The 12,195-nt window shown below is 41.7% G+C and overlaps 1 protein-coding gene across 1 annotated transcript in view; it reads left to right on the top strand.

Annotated features, from left to right (window-relative positions):
- Positions 1–12,195, top strand: part of SRC (SRC proto-oncogene, non-receptor tyrosine kinase) — a 52,619-nt gene that overhangs the window by 31,056 nt on the left and 9,368 nt on the right. The window contains exons 4-6 of the mRNA XM_069752285.1: positions 3,923–4,021; positions 6,544–6,647; positions 11,133–11,282. Coding sequence (XP_069608386.1) covers positions 3,923–4,021; positions 6,544–6,647; positions 11,133–11,282 — 353 coding nt within the window. The remainder of the gene's footprint in view (positions 1–3,922; positions 4,022–6,543; positions 6,648–11,132; positions 11,283–12,195) is intronic.

Raw genomic sequence — 12,195 nt, 5'->3', positions numbered from 1 at the left:
TTGTTTCCAGCAGCACCACAATGGAAATAATATATATATATTTTTATTTCATATGCTTTAAAAATAGCATAGAAAAAAGTGTGAGTAGATCCTAGGAGCCCGGCCTTCGTGTTTTGGAACGTAAGGTTCTTAATCGGCAATTTCTCAAACCTGTTTGGTGGAGTTTTTTTTTTTTTTTCTTTGAGACATTGCTTTGATGAAATGGAATCTGTCAGTAAGTTTTTGAGTATTAATCTGAGTGCAGCATGATGTAGGGGCAGGGATGATACTTGCCCAGTAGCTTGCTGTAGTTTCAGTGCAATCAGTGATTTATCAGCAGGAGATTATCACTGCCAGCCCAGGTGTCTAGTGTAACCCTGCCACCACCACTGATACTGATTAGCAGCATGCTGACACTGTACACTGTATACAGTAAGGGTGCTTTCACACTGCGCTCAGGCACCTGTTCAGTGGCTCTGGGATTGTGTCCAAACCAACCCTTCCCCGCAAAACCGGATTCGGGAGTATGCGCCGGTGAGGCCATAACCCATAATGGTGCCGACAAACATGCGCTCTGTCATGCATCATTTTTGTGCTTGTACATCCACTGACACCCAGACGCAGTCTACTACGTCGGCACCATTATTGTCTATGGCGCTGTCGGCACATAGGCATGAATCCCATGTTACACAGGGTTCGCACTTGATCCCTGATGGAGCCACTGAACGAGTGCCTACAGCACCCTAAGCTGCCTTTCACGATGGGCGGGGTTACACCGAGCTCAACATTCTGAGCACTGCTACATCTACAGCAGAGAAAACGGGGATTCTATCAAAACTGCACCAGGCAGACCAGTAAGTGATACATTGCTGGAATCAGGCTCTCTGCCACTACATCATGCAGCTCTGAGATTTCATAGTAAAAACCTGCTGACAGATTCCCTCAAAGAATCTCATGGTTTGAATCCTTTTAAGTTTTTTTTTTTTTTTTTTTTTTTTTTTTTTTTTTATATATTGATGTGTTTCATACCATTTCTAATTTTTGGGAGTTCCTCTGCTTTCTCAGCATGGGAGTTTTTCTTCCTATGCAGCACCCTCAGATGAGAAGCCTACTGTTACTAATAAATATATACAGTGTATATATAATATTTTTCTTTATTATGAGCGGAATCGCACATCTTTGATTGCGAGCGGTGTGAATATGTTGCACATTATGGGCCCTGACAGAAATGTGATGCCCCCTGCTGCATTATGTTAGTGATACTGTTGCTAAAATAGTGTTTCCTAGAATAGCCCTATGGAAGTGGATTGTTATTTAAGACCATCTCTGGTATATTCCTGCCAGCACATGTAAGTAAGGTGCAGTGTTGACAGGAGTGCTCTTCTGCGCCATATGGTAATTCTACTGTATTCATGGAGGGGACACTCATCACTTCAGCCATTGACAAACCTATATGTAGCTATTGACTTGAGGGGGAAGAAGGATTGGACATGTTGGATATGAACATGCCCGACCATTTGTTCCTATGGCTTAGTCTCCTTTCTCAGTTAGAAATAAACATGGACACTTGACCAGGTTGAGCCTGCATGTTTATGGCAGAAAGGTGCCTCCTCCCCACCTGTCTCTGTACTTCCTGCCGCAGCGATGAGATCCTGGCGTGGACGTGTGACCACTGCAGACAATCACTGGCTGTATAGCAGGCCACATGTTATTGGTATATCATTTTGGGAGCGAATGTGTGGCGCGAGCTCAAAAGCTCCATACTGGGCAGTTGGCGGTTGTTACACATCTGGCTCCTGCTGCCAACTGCAAAGAGCAGGGCTTTACATGGCACTATTGCATCTAGAAACCGTTCTGGTGCTCCCCCCCTAAACTACCTCGACGCACTCGATAAGTTTTGCAATATGTAATAAAAATTGCTGAGGTGTTGCATTCTAAAACACAAAGCGATCGAGTGATTGGGAGACTAAAAAAAAAAAAAAAAAAGTATAATTTTAAAAATAGTTTACAAATTAAAGAAAAAAAAATATACCATATACATTCCTCTTGAAAAAAACATGTATATTGAATGCCGTCTGCCAATAAGTAAAAAATAAATTACCGGTAATTTAAAATTATCATATTTTGTATGGCCTTGTCCATACAAACCAAATTTATCAAAATATTTAAAAAAAAAAAAAAAGCAAAAAACTTGTAACATAGTCTCCATTAAAAGAAAAATGGAAACTCCAGCATTTCCAGTTTTCAGCGTCTGCATCCACCCCATAAAATTAAAAAGCAGTTGATTTTGTCGTATGTTCCACAAAATGGAATTGATAAATACTCCAGCGACATAAAAAATCTGTTGAATACAGACTATGGTGGCTGTTTTTTCTCTCACATAGTTCAGAATTTTTTTTCACCACTTGTATAACTGTTTTTTTCCCCTTAATTTGTTTGGTGGTGTTGTAATTGTAGAATGTTATCAGATAATTTTATTTCACAATTAACTCTGTGAAAACAAAACCCCCAAAAGTTTCTGAGTTTTTCACAATTTCACCCCACTTGAAATGTTATTTCCCCCCCGTTCTTCAGTACGGTTTATGTTAAAATGAATGGTGTCAATCAAGACTATAGATCGTGCCATGAACAGCCATGTCCAGCGGAGGGAAAAAGGCTGGAATGGGTTAATTATACTTAAGAAAATGTTTTTTTTAATTATCCATTTAAATGCCTTCATCAATGACGCCCTCAAAAAAATTATATATATATATATATATATATATATATATATATATATATATATATATATATATATATATATATATATATCTCTATTTCCAGCTTCACAATATTTTTCCGTAATATCACTCGAATTAGTGATCGTTAAAAAAAATAAATAAATAGAAAGCTTTAGCAGATAATCTTCAGCAAAAACCTAGAATTGTGTGTACATCTCCTATGTAGAACTGTCTCCATGGTTAACAGACTGCAAACAAGCTCTAAGTATTCTGATCCTTTAGTCTCATGTTCTCACTTTTCGTAACTTCCAAAGAGCATGTTCATGAGAATTGGGAAGTAGCATATAAATGCAGAATCTGGGTACTGAGGATTTCTTTGTGTGGTGTCTTCTTGGAAGCATACAGGTCTGCTATAGAAAATTCTCGATTACAATCTGGAAAGCTGCTTCTTTTTTTTTTTTTTTTTTTCAAAATAAATAAGAACAAATAATTGTTGCAAGGTTGACATTGCCTTTTAACATTTGCTTGAGGAATATTAGGGTATGTGCCCACTGTCAGGAATCGGCAGCACTTTGGACGCAGCAGATACACGCTCCGTCCAAAACGCTGCCGGCTTTTGAACGCAGGTGATTCCGTATGCTCATTGAACCATGCGGAATCTTTGCAGCCAGTACATTGTACGGGAAATCTATCTTGCGGAGACTGCTGAGCATCTCCGCAAGATAAATAGACATGCTGCAGTCTATAAAGACGCACCGCATGTGCGTCTCCGCAGGGAAGCCGGAGGTATCTGTGGACGCATGGTGGAGATGGGTTTTCATAAAATCCCATCCACTATGATGTAACATTTGGATGCTGCGCATGTACGGAGCTCCAACCCGCAGCGTTTACTGACCGTGGGAATAAACCCATACTTTTTTCTTTTTTTTTTCAATTGTTTTTTTTTTTTTTGCCTAAATTCCAGTCTTATCTGTTAGTGTTAGCTTTTCCTTTCTAATCATTTGGTCGTCTTTTTGGCTCATGCTGGGCGCTCTTTCACAATCTTGCGCTGCTTCTCTGTCACCATGTATGATCCCGTGTTTCTTTCTCTCACATGCTGCACCACAGGAGACCAGACATCAGGTATGTGGCTAGATGGCTACTGCATGATCCAGTCTGTTCATTATATGTCCTGTAAGCATTTTTGAAAGCCATGTATAGAACTAAAGTTTTCTGTCCTGCAGGGAAGGTGACTGGTGGCTGGCTCGTTCACTGAGCTCAGGACAGACGGGCTATATTCCCAGCAACTATGTGGCTCCTTCTGACTCCATCCAGGCCGAAGAGTGAGTAGTTGAGAGATGAATGGCAGTCCCTACTGTCTACCACCCTCCCTTACATGTATGCTCAGTGCTCTTATTTTTCTTTAGTTTGCCTTTTCAAGCTAAGTGTTGTCTTTTCAGGCCATTTAAATATGGTAATATTGTCATAAATTGCCTGGTTTTTTTTTTAAAGTGAATCTATCAGCAGTATTTTGCTATGTAATCTAAAGGCAGCAGGGGATCGAGGCTGAAACACAGAAATCGGATGGGTTACTTAATGTGAAGGATTTATCACTAACAGATTAACAGCGCTGGACTAGTCAGGCAACTAAGCACCCCGCTGTCTTTGGATTTTGAACACTGTGTAGGTGGCGTTGGCTCTAAATTTAAACGCTCAGATTGTCACAATGGCTGCACCCAGTAAGCTAAGTTGTACAATGTTGGATTCCGCTTCTTTGCCTACATCACGTCATTTTCTTATGTAGCAAAAACCTGCTGACAGATTCCCTTTTGCGCAGTAACCTACAGACAGTGTCAGGTTGGCGCCGTTATACTAATTACAATGACACCTTGGTTGATGACATCCGTCTTGTGGTTGTTGTTTAATCTTTATTTTCAGTTTTGTGTTAATGATATGCCCATGCTCCGGGCAGCCTGTGGGGGGTCTCCATGTGGTTTCTTATTAGGTATTCACCAGTATAGCTTCTGACAGGTCAGTGACACCTCAGTGACCTGCACCCTTTGTTACCTAATGAATATTATATGTACATGCTGGGGGAAAAAAAAAGAAAACCCTTCTGCGGGCAGGCACCAGCCATGTCACCAGCGCTGCAGCATAATCGCATGTGTAATGTGTATATAACTATTATGGTTGAGGTTATCCTGATATTAAGATAACATCCATTTGAAAATGTGCCTGCCACACCTCCATAATAGCAGCTATTGGTGTATATAGAGGTGATCCAATAGCTGCTATTGTGCAGGTGCTGGCAGTGCCATCTTGCTAGAGGGGAAAAAAAAATCCTCCAAGATGGTGTCGCCGGCACATGCACACACAGTAGCAGCTATCGGTGTGTATAGAGGTGATCCGATAGCTGCTACTGTGCAGGCGCCGGCGGCGCCATCTTGCTAGAGGAAAAAAAAATCCTCCAAGATGGCGGCGCATGCACAGTAGCAGCTATCGGCTCACCTCTATATACACAGATAGCTGCTACTGCGCAGGCACAGCGGGCACCATTTTTAAATGGATTTTTTTTTTTTAATATCAGGATAGCCTCAACCATAATAATTATATGCACAGTACACATCCGTTTATGCTGCAGAGCTGGTGACACGGCTGGCACCTGCCTGCAGAATTTTTTTTTTTTTTTTCAGTATGTAAATATAATATTTATGTAAACTAGGGGCAGGTCAGTTATGGATCAGTGACCTGTCAGAAGCCATACACATGAATAGTTAATCAGACCACCTCATGAAGACCCCCCCACAGGCCGCCCCGGAGCGCGAGCATATCATTAACTCAACACTGAAAATATACAGCAACCACAAGATGGATTTCATCAACCAAGGTGTCATTGTAATCAGTATAATGGCGCCGACCTGACACTGTCTGTAGGTTACTGTGCACAATCCTGCTGACAGGTTCCCTTTAATATGCTGTTATTGGAGACCTTCAGTTTATCAGTGGTGACATGTCATAGGGAGCATAACATTGTCCTTAGTTGTCTTCTTGTTGAACCCTCTTGAGATAGTTTTCTTACTATGGGTCATTATTTGTCGCTCTGTGGGTTATCCGTGCAGAAGGGAATTTATTTTTATGATTTTACAGTATATGTCATTTCAACCATTTAAAGGAGCACTCCAAGCAAAACTGATTCACTGTTGAGTTCGTGCAGGGCCTGAGGGTCCAGTATACGGTATAACAGTGTCAAGATTTGTTTCTTAATAGGAATTATCCTTCCAAAGACCGATAAGAGCTAAATGTATTCGATTAGATATTAGAAGAAACTTTTTTGACAGGGTGATCAATGAGTGGAACAGGCTGACACGAGAGGTGGTGAGTTCTCATTCAGTGGAAGTCTTCAAACAGAGGCTGGACAGACATCTGTCTGGGATGATTTAGTGACTCCTGCTTTGAGCAGGGGGTTGGACATGATGACCCAGGAGATTCCTTCCAACTCTAGCATTCTATGTATGACAATTAGTGTCTCACTATTTGAACCCAAAATAGGAGTCCAGTTCAAGCAGTTCTCACTCCAGAGAGATGATAGGACTGACAAGGGTGATGGAGACCTTTAGCTGTAGATATTGAATGGAGTGACAGGGTGTATTTTTGACCACTTCTTCTTAGTTCTAGTGGTTTATGGCGGTCGTTGGATCATCTGTACCAGTTTACTAGAACATTAAAGAGCTTCACTTTATCGTCTTGCTTCTCACTCTTTTATAGTCCTTTTCTGTCCACTATTATTCTCCTAGAATTTGGTATATGCTAACCTCTCTGGTTAAGTCCCACCAAATTTAGTGACATTAACTATACTCCCCTGCAGGTGGTACTTGGGCAAGATTACCCGTAGAGAGTCTGAACGACTGCTGCTGAACCAAGAGAATCCACGAGGAACGTTCCTGGTGCGAGAGAGTGAGACCACCAAAGGTAAAGTGCACCACTGTACATGTAGTAGGAACATAAATAAGGGCTACATTTTGGGGAGTGTATTCAAAAAGCTTCATAACTGCGAGTCATTATTTGTGCCAATGTTTAATAGGAAAGGTGAATGAGTGACACTTGCTGATCTGGACAGATGACGAGGGACTGCCAATGTGTGCGTTACATGGCCACTGATCGGTAAACTTCTACTAGCCAGTTCACGCAGACAGACCAAAGTAAACGCTCTGTAATAGCTCAGTGCACATCGGCTGCCATTGTTCTTGGCAGTGCGGAATCCTCTTTACACAGGACGTCTGCCGAGAACGATAATCTTTTGCACTGCGCAGACAATCTTTTCACACGTGGTTTGAAAGGTTATCGTGAAACGGGCATTCTTAAGAACGCCGTAGGCTCTTTCATATTCAGCTGTGAGGAGGACGATGACTGAACCCCAGTGCTGGATCTTGTATTATTTGAGACCTGGGAGGGAGGGGAGATTATTTTTTATTGCTAACTTTGAACAGTGGAGGTTGTGTGTGTGGGATTGGGGAAGAAAGGAGGCAGCTGTGGTAAATGCACGGAGAATCCTGGAAAACAAGTGGAGATGTGTAATCTCTGGTTCCTCCTTCACACATTTCATCCTCGGCTTCTCTTTCCTCACCACCCTTCTGTCAGGTCTGCCTCTGGCAGAACAGGGAGGGGGCACATTTCGTATAAGAGGGGGGATCAACAGTAAGTGGGTCAGTGAGATGAATATCCATGTTACCCGTAGCAACTAGAAGCGATGTGTTTGCTCGCGGCCTCAGGGCTCCTCTTTCCTGTTTCCCTCTTGTGCATGGAGCTAGGGGGAGACTATGTGCAGTTTCAGCCCGAATATATTCCTTTTCATGGTGCGGTAATGGGAGGCTGAGGCTGACATGAAGCCACCGGCTATTCCCTCTCATCCTCGTACAACAGTTTGCTTCGTCTGATTCTTCAGGAATCTCGACTCCGTCTCGTGCTGTTACCCTATTTTACTTTGATTTCTCCTCTTAGAAGGGGAGTAGATTTGACAGTGCCCACCGACTGCTCGGGCTCTCCTGTGTATCTATTTGTGGGCCGTTCTTCACCTCGCACCGGTTTACTGCATTTGTCACAATACATTTTTATTCTCCTTTTCCACGCACTATATCTTTCTGACGTTCCTGTTCTCACTGTGTGGGAAGATCACAGTAAGAGAAGAACTCCTAAATAACCAAAGTAATAACCCCAGTAACGGGCCGTATGAGCAATTAGTGATCACATTTTAGGTATTGATTCTTTAAGGCAATTAAGGAGCGAAAATGGCTGTAATAAATGAGATGCATGGAGACGCTGCTCTTGTGTTTTTTTTTTTTTTTTTTTTTTTCAGCTGCCATTAATATTGTTCAGAACCTAGTCTGGACTCTGCTATATCCACTGTATCATCCTACCATATATATGTGTGATTGAGTAGATGGAAATGCATCATTCAGAAGATAAGTAGTATTACGTTATCTTATATTCCAGCTTTATGGTCTTAAAGAAAACTCCAGAACTCTATTACAACTGGCTTCTGATGACACAAGCAATGTGCTCAAATAGTGCACCATGCCAAAAAATCCCCAAACTTGTGTTGTTCATGTACTCCTATAATATTGAGGAGAACAATATATGAACGAAAATATAAAATGCAGTATGTTTTGCTGTTTTTGGATATTCATATTTATAATATATTTTGGATTTTGTTTATTTTTTATACTTATGATGTCAGTATGACTCTTCAACTTTACCGTTTGAGGTTAATAGTTTCACACAAAAGAACCTGAACCCAGTCTAACATCCTTCAAATGTCCAGACATTGTTAAAGAGGTTGTCTCTTTTCCAAAATATAAGGGATATGTTAATTCCTGAGGTCCAACTGCTGGGATCCCCAGAGATCTCGTGAACAATGTGGTGGTAAAAAAAAAAAAAAAACTAATACGACAATGAAAAAAAAAAAGGAAAGTAGCACAAAATAGGTGGAGAAATGCTGCAACATCAAATTTCATTGTGGTAACCTAGCCTAAAAAAAATGTCACTAGGTTAAAAAAAAAAAAAAAAAAAAAGTGCTCTTATTTTATTCCTCTTGCCGCCCTGAGTATTCAGGTGTTTTCTTTTGTTCCAGAGACATGGAGCTTTTTATTTTGTTCTGATTTATCTGTTGTTGATCCATGAAGTCAATCAGTACTCCTTTAAAAGTCTTCTAAACAGGTGAATCATCCCATGTAAGGCCTCTTTCACACGTCCAGATAATTCCGGTACCGGAATTATCCGTGTCCGTGTGCTCACGTAGCACATCAGTGTGGCACACGTGCGGCAGCCGTGTGCCGACTGAGGACCACACGGGCCATGCAGGAGACAGCGCTACAGTTAAGCGCTGTCCCCTGCGTGCGGTGCTGAAGCCGGTATTTATCCCTTCTCCCCAGCAGCGTTCGCTGGAGAGAAGGAATGAACATTTTTTTTTTTTATTCTTTTCCCTTAAAAATAAAGTTTGTGCGTCCCCCCGCTTGCCAGGAAATACTCCCCGACACATATGCGCATATTCCTCACTGTAATGAGCGGGACCACGTGACCGCTCACACAGGGCCTGCTGCCAGCGCTGAGAGGAGACATCACTGGAGCTGGGTGTCGGTGAGTATTTCTTGGCAAGCGGGGGCGCACAGGGGATGGGAGGCGGGGGGGGACGCACAAACTTTTATTTTTAAGGGAAAAGAAAAAAAAAATTTTCATTCCTTCTCTCCAGCGAACGCTGCTGGGAAGAAGGGATGAATACCGGCTTCAGCACCATACGCGGGGGGGGGACAGTGCTTACTGTAGCACTGTCTCTCCTGTGGGCGGTACGTGCACATGAAGGAGACTGCACACTGTTCTCCGTGTGCACGTGTGCGGGACGCTTTGCGGACCGTGCTGCCGGAGAAAAACGGACATGTCTCCGTGTTTTCAACACGGACACACGGTCCGTGAAAACACGGAGACGTGCATAGACCCATTCATTTGAATGGGTCTACGTATGTCAGTGTCTCCGGTACGTGAGAAAACTGTCACTACACGTACCGGAGACACTGACGTGTGAAAGAGGCCTAACATGGCTTTTAGGATGGGTCTGCACAGGACATCTTTTCACACACACTTTTTCCATACATGATTATAGTGGTGTAATAATTTGTTCAAAGATCTTTCCTGGTATAGAAGTAAGACCAAGTAAAAGAGAAAACTGTTCCAGCTTCTTGATAAAATGTAAAACTTTAATCCATCATATAAAATAGTAGAAGACACACTCCTGGGACAATGACATATCACAAGTGAAGAAAGCTACGCGTTTCGACCATACGGTCTTTGTCAAAGACCGTATGGTCGAAACGCGTAGCTTTCTTCACTTGTGATATGGCATTGTCCCAGGAGTGTGTCTTCTACTATTTTATATGATGGATTAAAGTTTTACATTTTATCAAGAAGCTGGAACATTTTTCTCTTTTACTTGGATTTGCACTACGTTGAGTCAGGACGAAGTTCCGTGCTCCTTGCACATATCGGTGAGCTGGCTTTTTTCTTTCTTTGTACTTAATCATAGAAGTAAGACTCACTGGCCTGTAATTTCCTGTCTCCATCTTCTTTCCTATTTTGAGGATAGGGACAATATTTGACTTTCTACAATCTTCTGGGACTTCTCCTTTTCTACAGGATTTGTCAAAGATTCTGGCTAGTGGTTCTGCCATTTCCTCTAACTTTCAGTACCCTAGGATGTAATTCATCTGGGACAGGAAATTTAAATACATTTAAAGTAGCTAAGTATTCTCTCACCATCTCTCTGTTTATAGATAGTGTGGATTCTCTTATTCCTTCGATGACACCGCGAAGATCAGTTGATGTTACAATTGCTTTTTTAGAGAACACAGATGCCAAATAGTAATTTAAAAATTAAGCCTTCTCAGCATCATTTTTGATCCTGTAAAAAATCCTTTTGGTTTGTCAGTAAAACAAGAATATACATTATATTTTGCAACAGGAACTTTTGCCTGTTATCTGAGGATATGAGAGGCCATGTAATAAGTGACTCTAACCTGGATTGAAAACTTATTTTGAATAATGTAACTGTGGGTTTTCTTCCTGGCACCTCCCAATGTTGTCATTCTTCAGGTCCCAGTGCTCACTTATACTAGAACTGGGACCTCAGCCAAATATGTTCTGTTTGTCAGAGCTGCAGCAGTTTGTGATTGAAAGTCCTAAAACCAGTGGGATGGTTCTTCTGTGGCGTGAAGAGCCAGTGCTGAAGGCTAGAAGTATGCAGTGTGACATGGTTACATAGTGTGAATGGTGAAGATGAGGTGACAACCTAATGGTTAAAGTGTGATACTTGTGATGTGTTAAATGTTATGATTCACGTATCTTGTGTATTGACCTATCTTATTAACACTACTTGTATTCCTGTGTGGAATATTCTTGTATCTGCAGGTGCCTATTGTCTCTCTGTCTCCGACTATGATCCCAACCGTGGTCTAAACGTGAAACATTACAAGATCCGGAAATTGGACAGCGGTGGTTTCTATATTACGTCTCGAACTCAGTTTAGCAACCTTCAGCAACTGGTGGCTTATTACAGCAGTAAGACCAACATGGGAACATGGGGCGCATAGGTGGCAATAGAAGGTGGTCTAGCAGAATGCCTAATACATAGGCTAGAAAAACATATTGGGGGAGATGTACTAAATGGGCCCGAATTCTGGTGCAATTTGTAATCGTTGTGTCAAACTAATGAAATTGTCCTTTGCCAACTTTAAGATTTTAAAAAGGAAGAAAAACATTTGGTGTTAGTTTGCAGGAGGAACTTTAGTGAAGTTTGTTTTGAGCCTTGTCCTGGAGGTACCGAACATGGTTTATAAATTGTGTCTAGTCTTGTGGTCAGGAAGGTGACACTCTGGATGAAGATTTCTGGCGGGTTGTCTTGGTTCAGTGGAATAGTTTAGTTGCTTTCCCCTATTGTCTTTTATGTGAGCTCATTGCTAGTTCACATCTAAAGAGACGTTCTTCCACAGCACCCTTTGGTCTTCTGTTGCCTTTGAAGTGGATATAAAGAAATATTTGTTCCTCCATCCCGATATCTCCAGACACACTAAAAAAGAAATGCTGTAGGGTGGTAATTGCTTCACACTTGGATGGCATTTGTGTTTTTCCTCTGTGTTTTTGGAATAGGATATGTTGGTGTTTATTTCTCAACACCGTCATGAGCAGAAGAGAGGTCATCCAATGCTTACCACTTCCTTTTTGTACTTCTGTAGTTCGACAACCGGTGGTATTTCCAATGTGTAAATTATGACTATCTTCTGCCATAGATTAAGGGTATGTGCACACGTCCGGAAAGTATGCAGAAATTTCCTGAGAAAATCCTGAGGTTTTCCGCAGGAATTCTGCACGCGTTTTTTGTGTAGATTTTTCCCCGAGGTTCCCAATGCAATAATATAGTGGAAAATCCGCATAAAATCCGCAAAATGAATGAACACGTTTTTTTGCAGGAAAA

The sequence above is a fragment of the Ranitomeya imitator genome, chromosome 2 (assembly GCF_032444005.1).
Source record: "Ranitomeya imitator isolate aRanImi1 chromosome 2, aRanImi1.pri, whole genome shotgun sequence".
Lineage (NCBI taxonomy): Eukaryota > Metazoa > Chordata > Amphibia > Anura > Dendrobatidae > Ranitomeya > Ranitomeya imitator.
Note: the sequence above shows the minus strand (reverse complement) of the source record. Positions and strands in the feature narration are given on the sequence as shown.